At 45.9% G+C, this 18,019-nt stretch overlaps 1 protein-coding gene across 1 annotated transcript in view; it reads left to right on the top strand.

Moving 5' to 3' along the window:
- The window catches only part of LOC144172295 (beta-1,4-N-acetylgalactosaminyltransferase bre-4-like), an 83,976-nt gene extending 75,494 nt beyond the window's left edge, over window positions 1-8,482 (top strand). The window contains exons 9-10 of the mRNA XM_077701048.1: window positions 4,804-4,899; window positions 5,827-8,482. Coding sequence (XP_077557174.1) covers window positions 4,804-4,899; window positions 5,827-5,959 — 229 coding nt within the window. The 3' untranslated portion in view covers window positions 5,960-8,482. The remainder of the gene's footprint in view (window positions 1-4,803; window positions 4,900-5,826) is intronic.
- The last annotated feature ends 9,537 nt before the right edge of the window (window positions 8,483-18,019 follow it).

The following is an 18,019-nucleotide window of genomic DNA, read 5'->3' as shown; positions in this document are numbered from 1 at the left end:
CGTAGGAGGATCTCACGCAGACTGATCGCTGTATACTCCAGGGGCAGCTGGATGCGAAAACCTCAGCATTCCCGGGGAATTACATTGCTCTCTTTTGGGGCACTGCTGGAAGGATTCTGCAACGTCTCTCTACACGTTACCAGTAATTAAATGACAGGCTTGTGGCCACTGGAGTGCTACATGGTGGTGCGACTGTAGTGCCTATAGACGTAGGGCATCCATGTAAAGCACTTATATGGTCCTTCGGGAAATAGGTTAGACATTGAAGGGTGCCCGAAGCGCCAGCGAAGATAGCCCGCGACCATGCGGGATGCTAGATTATGCAGGCAAAGCTCACTTGAGAGCTGCAGGTTCTGTACCTGGAGATTATGTTTTGTGGCGGAAGATGGCACTAAACGTTGTGCGTAAGTAAGTTATCCACATTCTGAAAGTTGATCGTGGGATGAAATCCACCAGTCAGAGGACAGATGAATGTGCGCTCTGTATTTGTGTGAGCCGCAGTTCAAGCTAAGTGCTTATGTGGGGAAGTACAACTGTGCTTCTTCATCGTAATCCCGGACAATGTGGTCTATATTTGAATGAGGAGGAACGTCGAAATGGGTGAGTTGAAAAAGCTGGCTGCTGTAAGAGCTACGGTAACTAGTCGCTCAGTTCGTTGCCCTAGCTTCTCACTAGAGGATGGTCGCATTGCCTTCTGACGTCTACGAAGTCATTTTTGCGTTCTTGGAGCGAGTAGTGACGGCCGTCTGCCTTTTGGTGGCATTCAGACAGTGGGGCCGGTATTCGATAGCGATGCGCGCATGCAGGCAACCATGTGAATGCGCCGTCACTGGTTACGTCGGGCTCCGCGAGATGGCGGTACTTGCCCGTGTCCGTGCTAAGCGCATGATATGGGTTTGACGTTTCAACCTCTAGCCAGCCGAACGCCAATAAATGCCTCGACTCAAATGTGAGTGCGATAAATAACAACTCTGTTGGCACCGCCGTTGAGAATCGGGTTGAAACGGAGCAGACGATGCACGCCGGTGTTATTTTTGTTCTTCGGCGTGCGGCCGCAGTGGCATAAGCCGCGCCATGTTTGTGGCGCTTCGGCCATGGCCGTGGCCATTTCAGTGTTGCCAAATGATGAAATTGACAGCTATACTTTTCAATGAATACCGGCTATAGGTTGCATTTGAGATGACAACATAAATCCTCAGGCTTCGCACTCACTTGCTGTCTACCCTGCCAGTTAGTTTTAAAGGATGTGACAAAACGGGATTGTTTGGGGTATTATGCCAGCGCAAGGCGCCTACCTACAGCCGGGGAGGAGAGCTGGCTGAGCAACCATCGGAGTTGGTCGAGAGAATGCGGAATATGCAGACTAGTCTTGTAAGCTTATCTATTAAATGGGGCACATTCGGTGACCACGTGAGATATTTATAAAATTTCGACCACAGAAACTTTAGTTCTGGACGTATAAGATTGCAGTACGCAACACTGTGAGCCCATAACGCGTTAGGTCCCACTTCCTAAAGGCGATCGCAATGCATTCGGTGGCTGTGATTATCATGTCTGATGCTGCCAGAGTGCCGTAGGGGTGTCGGTAGCACGCTCCAGTATCTGCCGTAGGAGTTGCCTATTACGCACAGTGCTCCATATGCAGCTGTCGTGCGCATAGAGATATTTCGACCGACAGTGTACCATTCATCCGCTCCTACAATGGAGATGCTACGCAGTGTGGGGGTAGCACCCCACCCTGACGAGCACCTTGCGTCACCTTGTGTAGCAAAGAGTAGCCGCTTACTGCAGACCATCCCTATCTAAAAGCAATCCGATAACCAAACACACATCAGGACCCGAACCTTGAAGACGGGGTAATGTAGGTTTGATGATGCTTTTGCAAGAGTGGGGATGTTGTCGATGCTGCTAAATCTCTCGTGGAAGTTCGACAACTGTGCCTTACATATATTTCGTATGGGCGAATTCCCGTCAAGGTGATTGAAAACCATTTTCTCTATCAGCTTCCCAACACCACTCGGAACGGTATAGGTCGGTACGAATTGATGGACGGTAGGAACTTCGCCTGGCTTATAACTGGGACCAAACGGGAGCGTTATTGTCTTGGCAATAGGCGGCCGGTCCTCCACGGACACAAAATAAGAAAGAGGAGGTTCCGTTTTTTCCATTTTCGTTTAGACGCGAAGAGATTCTGTACTTTAAGTAGGCAGCTACATTTCTTGATCAGCGCTAGTGCAGCGATAAGCTGTGCATAAGAGATGGCTCGTCATGGGAGACGTTGGCCCTGAGTTTAACTCACTGTGAGGCGAACATACCCTAATGTTCAGCCCATGCAATGCAAGAAGTTACATAAGTGCCACAAATCATGCGTCGGCTAACCACACATCGTTCTGCACACTAAACTTTTTTACACCTTTTTTCGGCAAAAAAGGGGCAAAAATCCTGTCCCACGGAGCACACATTTAACAGGTATTTTGGCTAAAAAGGGTGTTTTTCTGAACTAACTTAAAAATGGTGTAAGGTTGCTTAGCACCTTCAAGAACGGCTATCAGCAGCGCAGCTACGCCTGAATAGGTAGATCGGCTAAGCGCGCAGCATGACATACAGACACATTCAATAAGCACAAGTCATCATCATCATCATGATCATCAGCCTATCTACGCCCACTGCAGGGCAAAGGCCTCTCCCATTATTCTCCAATTACCTCGGTCCTGTGCCAACTGTGACCAGTTTATCCCCGCAAACTTCTTGATCTCATCTCTCCATCTAACTTTCTGCCGCCCCCTGCTACGCTTGCTTCTCTAGGGATCCACTCTGTTACCCTTAATGACCAGCGGTTATCTTGCCTTCCTATTACATGCCCTGCCCACGTCCATTTCTTTTTCTTAATCTCTACTAATATGTACTTAACACGTGTTTGTTCCCTGACCCACTCCGCTCTCTTCTTGTCCCTTAATGTTACACCTATCATTTTCCGCTCCATTGCACGCTGAGTCGTTCTCAATTTAAGTTGAACCCTCTTCGTGAGCCTCCAGGTTTTTGCCCCGTAGGTGAGTACCGGTAAGATGCAGCTGTCATACACTTTCTTCTTCAGCGACAATGGTAGGCTGCTATTCATTATCTGAGAATGTCTGCCATATGCACCCCACCGCATTCTTATCCTTCTAATTATCTCTGCCTCATGGTTGGAATCTGGGGTCACAACTTGGCCTAAGTAAATATATTCGCTTACCACTTTCGCTGACAATGGTTTGTTGTATAGAAAAATTTCTGGTTAAAGTGATACTGAATTCACAATGGCCAAAACAGGATTAATACATGGTGCGAAAAGCGGGAAATGAGATTAAACCTCGAAAAAACGGTTTGAATAAGGTTTAATAGAAAAGAAAATGTGCGCTACCTAAATTATAAAATAAGAGACTGCTCTCTAAAGTGTGCAAGAGAATTTAAATCCTGAGTAATTATAAAATAAGAGACTGCTCTCTAAAGTGTACAAGCGAATTTGAATCCTGAGTAGTTTATATCTACACTGTGCTGGTACAGGCACATTGATTACATTACCTGTAAGGCTTCAAGGACATTGGGATTTCGGCGCTGCAACACAAGCACCTTCCCGAAAACTGCCAGACAAATATTGTTCGATATGAATGTACGTATATTGAACCTATAATCAAATATGCTTGCGCGGTTAAGGGCCCGCAAGCCTTCTTGATAGAGCTAAATTGGAAAAAGTTCAAAGCCTCACCACCCGATATGTGTTAGGAAAATTTCCAAGAGAGACAAATATTAGTACAAATACCCCATTCACTCTACTGAATTGGGAATCACTTCAACATCGTAGAACTGTAGTTTGCGTAAAATTATTTTATGGCGTTTACGCCTCCCGTAGTTGCATGCCCCGCGAAACCTTTATTTTCCTGCCTCATTGCATATCCGCCCGCACAGACCATATTTATAAAGATATTGAGGTAGATTGTAAGTCGCGTGGGTTCCTTGGCTCATTTTTTCCCTAAAACCATTCGTCTTTGGAAAAGACTGCCTTCTTCAGTGGTTGTACACCATTGTAGTAACACATTTCTGTCTACCGTTACGTTACTCGATGGCTTAAATCAACATTTTCACGTGTTGGCTGTAGCGCGAGTTTTGTTGTTTCCTCAAATAACATGTCAAGTACGCGAAGTATTCTGTAATTGTATCTTGTATTTGTAAGAATTGTATTTTTGCAGTCTTGAAGCACGCATCTTTTTTTTCGATAATCGTACCAGTGCTGTATTTGTGCGTGGTGCGTTTAATGGCTATCGAAAATGTATAAATGATTTTAGGTTGCTCTATCGTTATTTGTACCTCCTATTTCCGCTTGTGCACGAGTACTCAGGGGTGACTTGTGCTTTTCTAAACAATCGTAATAAAGCATTATTTTCACGTGGTATGTCTTAGGGTTATTAGAAATGTAAATATACTTTTTTTACTTTCCTTTCCCACTTGTTAGTGACCGCACTTTTTGCGAGTGCATTTTTGTGCGCCCCTCGCTGTTATGTGGGGGTGCTGGGGGAACAAAATAAAAATAAATAAATAAAAATTAATTAAAAATAAATAAATAAATAAACAGCAAATCATCCACTCACCAACATCTACGATCATCTATATTAGGTTTTTTTCTGAAATTGCAAAAACATTGTGCACTGAAAAAAACTACGTTATCCCAGGTAAACCATAAAGTGTGCTCAGAATTCTCCGTCAAGTATGTAAAAGAAATATTTGTCGATGCTTAAAGGTTTACAAAACGTTTTTATTCTTTGGCAGGCTCAAGGATCTCAACTTACAAATACATAGGCGACCTGGAGATGTGGCACGATATGCTTCCCTCAGTCATGTTAAAGCGACGCCCAGCGCACAAAGGTGATTATTTGAAAAATAGCTTCGGTTTGCTCTAACAGTTCGAAAGAGCACAAAATTTCTGAAATTGATATCATTGTGCTTTGTTTGTGCAAACAAGTGATAAAGTCAATGGCCAATATTAGGAAAAATTGGAAAATATTTGTAATGAATGCATTTCATTGCATGTCGAAGAAAAAGTGCAAGGTTGAATAGCCTTATTTATATGCTGGCGTGCGTGTTACAGTATTGCTTTACCCATAAAGATTTCATTAAGTAAGCACCGTTATTTGGCCCACAAACAATAGAATACAAAGAGATATAGAGCTCATTCAAGCATTCACATTGCCTTTTGTGGGAGTTTGGTATGGCAATGACACGTCGTTATTTTTTTATAAGAGTTTTGAGGCCTTCTCTAACAAATGAATATAAACACGCGTGAGCACTGCGTTCCAGAACACATATTTCCATCCATCCATCCATCCATCCATCCATCCATCCATCCATCCATCCATCCATCCATCCATCCATCCATCCATCCATCCATCCATCCATCCATCCATCCATCCATCCATCCATCCATCCATCCATCCATCCATCCATCCATCTATCTATCCATTCATGCATCCATCCGTCCATCCATCCATCCATTCATCCACACATAGATACATTTCATACATGCATGCATACATACATACATACATACAAAAATACATACATACATACATACATACATACATACATACATACACACATACACACATACATAAATACATACATACATACATACATACATACATACGTGCGCAAATACTTGGAAACTTAGGCATAGCCGCATACGTACACGCATACACACAAATGTTTTGAACTTTTAAATCGTCCAAGTGCAGAAGGCTGACTTTTTGCTTGCTTCAAGAAATATTTTGTGCTACATTGGTCAAACTGTTACAGGATGGGGCTCCTGGCTGAATGGAGACAACGCTCCAAAGAGGATGGCCTGAACAGCTTGCATTACAAGCGGTTGGATTTCGTGTTCAAAAGGCTTTACACCTGGATATTGGTCGACTTAAGGGAGCCCAAGTGATACATCTTGCGACGCCAAAAATCCAGTCTGTGCTAGCTACAGCTTATAAGTTGGGATAATGACCAGTTTCCAACAGTGCATTCGCTGACAACCTGGCAGTATCCTAATGCTAGCCCGACAGCTCTACCATTTCATTAGAATGTACTATACGAACTATAACAAAGCCAAGTCCTGTGAAGACATGCTACAAAGGATGCCCTACTTGCCTGGTTCGCATGTAAGGCTCATTTTCACTACCGCTATCCTTTCCAGTGACATTTCGAATCATGCTGGTCAAGTTTCACCTCTCGCTATGACGAGGAAGGTGCGATCTGGATGGTGCATCAAGAGTCCAGAAGTCATACGGAAGACCTGCCACGGTGGCTAAGTGGCTAAGGCGTTGTGCTGCGAAGTTCGAGGACGTGGGTTCGATCCCGGCCGCAACGGCCACTTTTCTGATGGAGCCGAAAAGCAAAAATACCACTGTGGTCGAGATTTCGGTGCACGTTAAAGATTCCCAGGTGGTCAAAATATTCCGGCGCCCTCAACTACAGCGTGCCTCATCGCCTGAATAGCGTCGGCGCGTTAAACCCCACATTGAATCAACCAAGTCATACGGAAGATCCTCCAGCGAACTTCCAACATTCTTGCCCAAAAAATGTCGCGGAGGTAACACCAGCCGGAGATTTTGTTCATCTAGTGTACCTTCGGTAGCCTATTTAGAGATGTAAACTTGCTTTTCCTTCATCAAAATCGTTTCAGTGCAATGGTAAATTGTTACGGGTCATCGTAATCATTGCGAGACGTCTTTGACCGGAGCACTACAAAAGTAGTTTGTGCAGAGGACTTTGCGCTCACTATGCTACCTCGTCAAAATATATTCTGAAATATTTACGGGCATTAGAAACTGGAAGATCATAAGAAAGATAGCCAAGCTTCTGGAACCTTGATTAGTAGCCAAGCATGGCTTCTCATACTGAACTTAAGCTGTATCATGACGCCAAAGACTAGGAACGACAAGAGCGTTCATCGACGTCAACCTTAGCTGCCTCTGTTAGGCTTCGTTAGTCGATAAGCAGTGGCCCTCCTCACAGCAATGCTAGCTCCTCTGATGAATGCCAGTGCGAAGGCCTCAAGTCTTTTATTCGTTTGAGCCACGCCAGTAGCACGGAAGCGCCACTCTCTGTGTGGCTGGGCGCAACCCTTTTTTGCGCCACACCTCATATGTGTCCATATACGAGAAAGCGCGCTTGTGTTCGTGGCGTTCGCAAAGTGAAAAAAAGTTGCCATAACGATAAGCCGCTAAGCATGAGGCGTGAGAGTCGAACGTGCCAGAACGAACAATTTTACTTCAAAGATGAAGGAGGAAATGTTGCCCTGCATGTTCCCTGCAGGGGCCCACCACTGTCCCGCTTCCAGCCTGGCCGCCGTGGCCGAGCCGAGCCGAGTTTCGCCACTCGCTGCTTTCTTACCCAGAAGCGCAGCTCTCAAAAGTGATGCAGGTGCTGTGCAAGCCACGCATCCACTTTTTTTCGGTTTGCCACCGCAGAGGCTTCTGTTCGTAGCAAAGAAGTTGGTGGTGACCCCGATACGGACAGTAGCAATTTTAATGCACGTGAAAACATTGCGGGAAAGCACTTCGAAAGCGGGCCTGTGATTCTTTCTCATTTTGCACTCGTAAGAAGTATTTCTCATCATCATCATCTTCAACAACCAGATGCTCTCCAAACAAATCTTCCGACGCTTCAGGTGTTTCAAGATTAATATGTTCCACAGGGCACCCATTCACTCGAAAATAGGGATGCGGAACAACCAGTGGTGCAATGTGCAGGAGAAAGATTGAAGCCATTTCAAAAAGCAACGCGGATGCGGGTACCGAACCGTATCATGTCAAGCATCAAGAAGACAAAGTGTTCTGTGAAAGCGGGGCGAAAGAAAAGCGTCTCAGTCATTCAATGGCACTATACTGCTTCCGCATTCAGAACATTGATTAAGTGAAACTGTGTCCTGGACTGTTCTCACGCTGTGGTTTGGTTGCGATAACACTACTTCTACGTTCAAAGTCGGTGATTTCAATGAGGATGTGTGGGGAGCGAAGAGGGAGGGATTTATGTGTTTCGCATTGGATACACTTGATGTGCGTTGCAACAGCCGTCTGGCCTAAACGACCTCGAAGGGACGTACGTGGACCGATTTGCCCTTCAAGCTTGTGATTGCAGTTTCCAGATATGCCCATCTGTGTACATCCCAGTGACAACAAAGCCGCAGTGGGCATTGGTACTGCCAGTGGCTTCACAGCTCTGCTGCGGTCATCAACATTCGCGAAGTGGATTTGAACACTTTGTTTTGTGACATTATGCTGCCTCTCATTCCTTTAGGTTTTGCATTGATATCTGGACATTTTTATTTTTGTTTTCTGTTGAACTACTTCAAAGTTTATATTTATTAAAGGAAGTTTTACGTGCCTGGATATTGCTGGTATGTGTTTCTTTTGCGTTATATGGTGTTTAGATACATGAACCATACCATGTCCCCGTGTTAGTAGTAGGTATACGTGCGTGCTTGCATGGAGTTAATCTGCTACCCCGAATGTATGTATGTATGTATATATATATATATATATATATATATATATATATATATATATATATATATATATATATATATATATATATATATATATAAGGGTTGGCAGTCCAGAAAACCTCGGAAAGCAAAGGGGAGGTTGTGGTGGGTCATAGAAAGAGATGAAGAATTTTTTGAGTCGAAAAGAAAGTGGTGAAAAAATGCCCGCCGGGTGGGATCCGAACCCACGACCTCCAGAATACCGGGCATTTTTTCACCACTTTCTTTTCGACTCAAAAAATTCTTCATCTCTTTCTATGACCCACCACAACCTCCCCTTTGCTTTCCAAGGTTTTCTTGACTGCCAACCCTTATTTTCTGTCTTATTTCACGGAGCCCCTCATTTCCCATTTTCTGATATATATATATATATATATATATATATATATATATATATATACAGGGTGTCCCAGCTATCATGCACCAAGATTTAAAAAAAGAATAAAGGCGTAACTCGAAAGAAACCAGCTGCATAATGTTTGCAGTACTGTGAAGAAGCGGACAGTAATTTTTTCTTTAATGAGACCTAATTAACTAGTTGTAATTAATTATCTAACGCGAGAAATACTGTCCTAATCACTAAAGTGTCAATGAGGCACTTGTAGGTAACCACGAGGGGCATCTAACTGCGGTATTTTGAGCGACGAACTAATTGCTTACTCATTTATTCTGACTGATAAAGGAAGCCCGCGAAATATGAAAAATACCACGTGACGACGCTTCCGCGAGCACCGTAAAGCAACGCCCTCAAACAGGGTGCCTCTGAGTTAGCCAGAATGAAATAGACAAAATAAAGAAAGAAGAAATCGCGACCGAGTTTCTTCCTTATCTGCACACGCGTCGCGCGAATCTTGCTGCTGCTGCTCCTTCCATGCATGCTATTATCAAGGTGATGCGCTGTCTCTTCGGGCGGGTAACACGCGAAGCAGTTGCTTTCAATCAGCTTTGTTTGGGGACGCTGCTTTACAGTGCGCGCGTAAGCGTCGTCACGTGGTATTTTTCATATTTCGCGGGTTTCCTTTATCAGTCAGAATAAATGAGTACGCAATTAGTTCGTCGCTGAAAATAGCGCAGTTAGATGCCCCTCGTGGTTACCTACAAGGGCCTCATTGAAACTTTAGTGATTAGGACAGTATTTCTAGAGTTAGATAATTAATTAAGTCTCATTAACGAAAAAATTACTCTCCGCTTCTTCACAGTACTGCAAACATTATGCACTAGGTTTTATTCGAGTTACGCAATTTCTCTTTTTTTAAATCTTGGTGCATGATAGCTGGGACACCCTGTATATATATATATATATATATATATATATATATATATATATATATATATATATAGTCGCGAAGTAGAGTCCTTAGTTGCTGCAAGAATACGCACAAAGTAGAAGCACGCTCTTCGGAAACTTTATTTCCAACGTTTAGACCTGAGACAGCTCTTCCTCAGGAATGAAAGCTGTGGGTAAAATCGTACGGACTCAGAGTGGGGGCGGCGCCCCGAAACACAAGCCACATGGGAAACAAACACACAAACGACCACACACACCATACAGAGCTTATTCTGCCAAAGGCAGGCGAAAAAGAGCCTCACAAAAAAAAAGAGGAAACGAAGAGGGAGGAACAAGGTGACAAGGAGGAGGCAAGAAAGAGGCAAGGAGGAACACACTGCATGAACGCTAGTGGTGGGGATAACAGGAAATGCGACGAGTTCACGGGTGGCGAAAGGCCCAAAACATCCGGTGTCTCATAGAGGGAAAAACTACAAAGCACACGCCGCCACGAGCAGTGAGTTTACATGCGCGTCACCGGTAACAAGGATTAACTACCGACCGTCTTCAGCGGCATGGTCAAGAATGCAAGCGGGGCCCATTACTGTATCTGAAGCGCAGGCAGCCTCCGCGACATTAGCCCCGTTTACATTGACCCGACGAGGGCGCATTGAGTCGAAATAAACAGGTTTTTTGGACTCGACACCCCCATGTATAAGCGGACGGGGTGGGTCAGAGAGCCGTCGCGGCGAGTCCAGTCAACTCGGAGGCAGGGGGTGGGTTAGCTCGCTCGTCGGGCTGAGTCGGCGGGCCGCGGGGAGCAGAATACCGTATTCGCGCGGTTCTAACGCGCCCCCAATCGTAACGCGCGGGTAACTTCTCGCAGGAAAATTCGGAAAAAAAAATGTGACACTGACGGTACTGCGCAGATGGAAAAGACATGACACCACGTGGCTAGAAGAGGGAGATTTTATTTTCCGTATGCAGCTCTGGAAGCCAAAAATAAATTGTGCTTCACAAGGTTGCTTATCCAGCTGCTGCTGGAAATAAAGTTGTAGCGGGGAACACTGAAGCTGCTTGCGATTTCAAGTGCCTTGATCTTCATAATTCTAAGCGTTAGGGGCTAAGCAGAAGCACAAAAAAATGTGCAATAGCTGACCAGGGTATGCGGCATGCCATTGAGGAATCAGTACGCCGAAATTCACTCACTTGGTGCTGACGGATTGTTTTAATTCGATTGCGTTAAATTTTGCGGGTACTTCGTGTCCGTTGCGCATGGCAATGCTGCTGGCCGCTTTAAAGCCTATTTCGGTTTTGAGCCCGATTGTAACGCGCACACAAATATTAAGCAACCTTTTAGCAAAAGAGGGTGCGCGTTAGAATCGTGAAAATACGGTAGCCCCTTTTCGGTGAACCCCGCCGCTCCCCTCACCTCGATTCTTTGGACGGGGTTCATAACGCGTCGAGGTAAGCTGAACCCGCCACTCAACTCACCCCGCCCAAAACTACAAGGTCCCGTATGTCCCGGGGTCACAATGCTTCAATGGTCATGCAGCGTACGAATTACAGTCCTTTGTTGTCCTTTTGTTGTCCTTTTGCTATGATAACATTAAGCTTTTCATGTGCATCGGCCTTTCCCGCGCAGGGTATTGCACGGTCTGATGTTTACAGGCAGCCTGTTGTTCCAGGTGTGAGGTTGTACATTGTAACACCAACGAACTACCATTATGTTCCGCGGTCACTATAATTATCTCGTCCGCTCCCGGCCCCCTACCAACACTTCCCTTCCCGCCCCCGATATTTATTATTTTATTATTTTTTTAATATATTTTTTTTTTCTCATTTCCTTGTCTCAACGCTCTGCAAGCATAACACGCCTCATTAATAACCAGATGGTACCCACTGCCTGTTTATGTCACCATTTGTCATACCAATTTTATCCTTGAGAAATGTGAAATGGAATGTTGAAGCTTTTCATTCCAACCGAGCGTGTAAGAAGTATTTTATTTTGGTGTCTCTTGTGGCTTATGCCTCGAGTGTCTTGTAATCACATTGTGATCCCCAATGCTGGTGTTCACGGAGTGCTCGCGTCCTTCCTGTCTTTTCGCTCTTGTTTTGCTTTGCTTCTCTTTTTCATTGTTTCCCTCTTTTTCTATTCTTTTTTTCTATTTTTTTGGTTGCCCCGGAGGCACGGCACATACCAGCGGTCGCCTCCCTCTTCTTATTTTCACGTTTTTTAAAAATTTCCGCGCTCCGCCATATTTTCGTAGATTGGACCCAGGGGTCCACGCGTGCCGGCGACAGGCCGACTACTAACAGTTAACAGGCCGTCAATTGACCTGGCGCGACACAACGCGACGCCGTGTAGAAAGGGAGGCGTAGGCGGGGAATGGGACGCCTCAAATGGGCTCCACTATTGGCTTTTGTGGGACCCTCCAAAGTCGCGGAGGCTGCCTGCGCTTCAGATACAGTAATGGGCCCCGCTTGCATTCTTGACCATGCCACTGAAGACGGTCGGTAGTTAATCCTTGTTACCGGTGACGCGCATGTAAACTCACTGCTCGTGGCGGCGTGTGCTTTGTAGTTTTCCCCTCTCGGAGACACCGGATGTTTTTGGGCCTTTCGCCACCACCCATGAACTCGTCGCATTTCCTGTTATCCCCACCACTCGCGTTCATGCAGTGTGTTCCTCCTTGCCTCTTTCTTGCCTCCTCCTTGCCACCTTGTTCCTCCCTCTTCCTTTCCTTTTTTTTTTGTGAGGCTCTTTTTTCGCCTGCCTACGGCAGAATAAGCTCTGTATGGTGTGTGTGGTCATTTGTGTGTTTCTTTCCCATGTGGCTTGTGTTTCGATGCGCCGGCCCCACTCTGAGTTCGTACGATTTTACCCAAAGCTTTCATACCTGAGGAAGACCTGTCTCAGGTCGAAACGTTGGAAATAAAGTTACCGAAGAGCGTACTTCTACTTTGTATATCATCATCATCATCATCATCATCATCATCATCACCAGCCTATCTACGCCCACTGCAGGGCAAAGGCCTCTCCCAGTATTCTCCAATTACCTCGGTCCTGTGCCAACTGTGACCAATTTATCCCCGCAAACTTCTTGATCTCATCTGCCCATCTAACTTTCTGCCGCCCCCTGCAACGCTTGCCTTCTCTAGGGATCCACTCTGTTACCCTTAATGACCAGCGGGTATCTTGCCTTCGCATTACATGCCCTGCCCACGTCCATTTCTTCTTCTTAATTTCTACTAATATGTCTTTAACACCAGTTTGCTCTCTGACCCACTCCGCTCTCTTCTTGTCCCTTAATGTTACACCTATCATTTTCCACTCCATTGCCCGCTGAGTCGTTCTCAATTTAAGTTGAACCCTCTTAGTGAGCCTCCAAGTTTCTGCCCCGTAGGTGAGTACCGGTAAGATGCAGCTGTCATACACTTTCTTCTTCAGCGACAATGGTTGGCTGCTATTCATTATCTGAGAATGTCTGCCATATGCACCCCACCCCATTCTGATCCTTCTAATTATCTCTGCCTCATGGTTGGGATCCGGGGTCACAACTTTGCCTAAGTAGATATATTGGCTTACCACTTCCACTGCCTCGCCACCTATCTCAAACTGCTGTGCAGTCCCGAGGTTATTGATTATTACTTTAGTTTTCTGCATATTAATTTTCAGGCCCACGGTTCTACTCTGTTCGCCCAGTGCGGAAAGCATGCTTTGCAATTCGTCCCCCGAGTTACTTAGCAAGGCAACGTCATCAGCAAATCTGAGGTTACTGAGGTATTCTCCATTAACCCTTACTCCCACCTGTTCCCAATCCAACGTTCTGAATACTTCTTGTAAGCATGCTGTGAATAACATTGGAGAGATTGTGTCTCCTTGTCTGACACCCTTCCTTATAGGTATTTTACTGCTCTCCCTATGGAGGATGATGGTAGCTGTAGACCCACTGTAGATATCCTCTAGTATTCTTACATAATGCTCATCTACCCCCTGGTTCCGTAATGCCTGAATGACTGCTAGGGTTTCGACCGAGTCAAATGCTTTCTCATAATCTATGAAGGCTATATATAGGGGTTCAGTATACTCAGCGCACTTCTCTATCACCTGATTGATCGTGTGAATATGGTCCATTGTTGAATAACCTTTACGGAACCCTGCTTGTTCTTTAGGTTGACTGAAATCTAAGGTTGCAGAGATTCGGTTAGCGATTACCTTGGTAAATACCTTGTAGACGACTGACAGTAAGCTGATCGGCCTGTAATTTTTCAAGTCCTTCATGTCGCCTTTCTTATGGATTAGGATGATGTTCGCGTTCTTCCAAGATTCCGGTACCATTGCGGTCATTAGGCATTGCGTATACAGGTTGGCCAGTTTTTCAAGTACAATTTCTCCGCTATCCTTCAAGAGGTCTGCTGTTATCTGATCCTCACCAGGCGCTTTGCCCCCTTTCATTTCTTTCAAAGCCTTCCTTACTTCTTCGGTCGTTACTGGTGGGATGTCTATCTCCTCTGAACTGCTGTCTCGTTCGGCATTATCCTGTATGTCCCGGCTACTGTACAGATCCCTATAGAACTCCTCGGCCACTGTGACTATTTTATCCCTATTTGTGATGACATTGCCTTGCTTATCATTAAGTGCATACATCTGATTTTTCCCCACGCCAAGACGTCTCTTCACTGCTTTCAGGCTACCTCCGTTCTTTACAGCGTATTCGATCCTCTCCATATTATACTTCCGTACGTCAGCTGTCTTACGCTTATTGATTAACTTCGAGAGCTCGGCTAGTTCTATTCTGTCAGCTGCGGTAGAGATTCTCATGGTTTGCCGTTTCCTGATTAGATCTTTCGTCTCCTGTGAAAGTTTACCAGTATCCTGTCTAGCCATAGTGCCCCCGACTTCTATTGCACACTCCCTAATGATGCGTGAAAGGTTGTCGCTGGCTTGCTGGGTCGTAGGCTCGGCTTCCTCGTTAAGGGCTGAATATCGGTTCTGCAGCGCGATCCTGAATTCTTCTACTTTACGTCTTACTGTTAGTTCGTTTATCGGCTTCTTTCGTACTAGCTTGTTGCGGTCCCTCCTCAAATCTAGCCTAATTCGAGATCTTACCATACGGTGGTCACTACACCTTAACCTTCCGAGTACTTCCATATCCTTCACGACGCCAGGGTTATCGCATAATATGAAGTCTATTTCATTTTTGTGCTCACCATTCGGGCTCCTCAAGGTCCACTTCCGACTCTCCCGTTTACAGAAGAAGGTATTCATTATGCGGAGGTTATTCCGTTCTGCAAACTCAACTAGTAGGTCCCCCCTGCTATTTCTACAGCCGAGACCAAAGTTCCCAACTGCCTTGTCTCCAGCCTGATTCTTGCCTACTTTAGCATTGAAGTCCCCCATAACTACGGTATACTGTGTTTTTACTTTAGCCATTGCCGATTCCAAGTCTTCATAGAAGCGTTCCACTACTTGGTCGTCGTAGCTAGATGTGGGCGCGTAGCCCTGTACCACCTTGAGCTTGTACCTCTTATTGAGCCTAATTACAAGACCTGCTGCCCGTTCGTTAATGCTATAGTATTCGTCTATGTTGCCAGCTATGCTTTTATTGACTAGAAATCCCACTCCCAGTTCTCTTCTGTCCTCTAGACCACGGTAACATAGGACGTGCCCATTTTTCAGCACCGTAAAGGCTTCGCCTACCCTCCTAACCTCGCTAAGCCCTATTACATCCCATTTAATGCCCTCTAGTTCCTCGAACAACACCTCGAGACTTGCTTCGCTAGATAAGGTTCGTGCGTTAAACGTTGCCAGGTTCAGATTCCATTGGCGGCCTGTCCGGATCCAGGGATTCTTAGCACCCTCTGCTGCGTCACAGGTCTGACCGCCGCCGTGGTCAGTTGCTTCGCAGCCGCTGGGGACTGAGGGCCGAGGGTTAGTTGGCGTATTCATGGGAGGTTGTGGCCGTTACTACACCAGGGTGGCCAATCCTGCTCTGGTGAGGGAGTGCATTACCGGCAATGGTCGCCGGGGTCAGGCCGCACCCCAAGCCCCTTTGTGCAATTCCATCATACGCGGATTTTTTTTTTTTAAATCCGGTGGGAATTGTCCGGCACCGGGATTCGAACCACGGTCCTTCTGCACGCGAGGCGGGTGTTCCACCTCTACGCCATCGCTGCTTCCTTTGTATATATATACTTGTATACTTTGTATATATATATATATATATATATATATATATATATATATATATAACACAGAAATAATGGTTGGCAGTCGAGAAAACCTCGGAAAGCAAAGGGGAGGATGTGGTAGATCATTGAAACAGATTAAGAATTTGGAAAGAAAGAAAGAAAGTGAAGAAAAAATGCCCGCCAGGTGGGATCCGAACCCACGACCTCCAGAATACCGGTCTGGTGCGATAACCACTACGCTACCGGCGGGGCGATTTTCCCATTCACTTTCTGGGGTATTTATGTTAGGTATGTTTGTTTCCTGTGCTTGGGGGTGGTAGCCAGCGCCATTCGGACTAATCGGGGTGAAGGGGACCTTCTTTTTAACCCCCGGGTCGTGACTCGAGTGTCTACGACATGTCCAGAGTGGTCGACCAGCTTTGAACCCTCTTAAGCTCCCTTTGGCAACAAGACTGCCAGAACAGAGGCCCTCGCTATGCTTGTAGCGAATCAGAATAGGAAATGAGGTAGCGTAGTGGTTATCGCACCAGACCGGTATTCTGGAGGTCGTGGGTTCGGATCCCACCTGGCGGGCATTTTTTCTTCACTTTCTTTCTTTCTTTCCAAATTCTTAATCTGTTTCAATGATCTACCACATCCTCCCCTTTGCTTTCCGAGGTTTTCTCGACTGCCAACCATTATTTCTGTGTTATTTTCAACGAGCCCCTCATTTCCTATTCTGATTCGCTACAAGCATAGCGAGGGCCTCTGTTCTGGCAGTCTTGTTGCCAAAGGGAGCTTAAGAGGGTTCAAAGCTGGTCGACCACTCTGGACATGTCGTAGACACTCGAGTCACGACCCGGGGGTTAAAAAGAAGGTCCCCTTCACCCCGATTAGTCCGAATGGCGCTGGCTACCACCCCCAAGCACAGGAAACAAACATACCTAACATAAATACCCCAGAAAGTGAATGGGAAAATCGCCCCGCCGGTAGCGTAGTGGTTATCGCACCAGACCGGTATTCTGGAGGTCGTGGGTTCGGATCCCACCTGGCGGGCATTTTTTCTTCACTTTCTTTCTTTCTTTCCAAATTCTTAATCTGTTTCAATGATCTACCACATCCTCCCCTTTGCTTTCCGAGGTTTTCTCGACTGCCAACCATTATTTCTGTGTTATTTTCAACGAGCCCCTCATTTCCTATTCTGATTCGCTACAAGCATAGCGAGGGCCTCTGTTCTGGCAGTCTTGTTGCCAAAGGGAGCTTAAGAGGGTTCAAAGCTGGTCGACCACTCTGGACATGTCGTAGACACTCGAGTCACGACCCGGGGGTTAAAAAGAAGGTCCCCTTCACCCCGATTAGTCCGAATGGCGCTGGCTACCACCCCCAAGCACAGGAAACAAACATACCTAACATAAATACCCCAGAAAGTGAATGGGAAAATCGCCCCGCCGGTAGCGTAGTGGTTATCGCACCAGACCGGTATTCTGGAGGTCGTGGGTTCGGATCCCACCTGGCGGGCATTTTTTCTTCACTTTCTTTCTTTCTTTCCAAATTCTTAATCTGTTTCAATGATCTACCACATCCTCCCCTTTGCTTTCCGAGGTTTTCTCGACTGCCAACCATTATTTCTGTGTTATTTTCAACGAGCCCCTCATTTCCTATTCTGATTCGCTACAAGCATAGCGAGGGCCTCTGTTCTGGCAGTCTTGTTGCCAAAGGGAGCTTAAGAGGGTTCAAAGCTGGTCGACCACTCTGGACATGTCGTAGACACTCGAGTCACGACCCGGGGGTTAAAAAGAAGGTCCCCTTCACCCCGATTAGTCCGAATGGCGCTGGCTACCACCCCCAAGCACAGGAAACAAACATACCTAACATAAATACCCCAGAAAGTGAATGGGAAAATCGCCCCGCCGGTAGCGTAGTGGTTATCGCACCAGACCGGTATTCTGGAGGTCGTGGGTTCGGATCCCACCTGGCGGGCATTTTTTCTTCACTTTCTTTCTTTCTTTCCAAAT

This window comes from Haemaphysalis longicornis, unplaced genomic scaffold (assembly GCF_048455015.1).
Source record: "Haemaphysalis longicornis isolate Haplotype H1 unplaced genomic scaffold, Haemaphysalis longicornis Haplotype H1 scaffold_20, whole genome shotgun sequence".
In the NCBI taxonomy this organism is placed as follows: domain Eukaryota; kingdom Metazoa; phylum Arthropoda; class Arachnida; order Ixodida; family Ixodidae; genus Haemaphysalis; species Haemaphysalis longicornis.
This window is presented reverse-complemented; position numbering and strand designations above follow the sequence as displayed.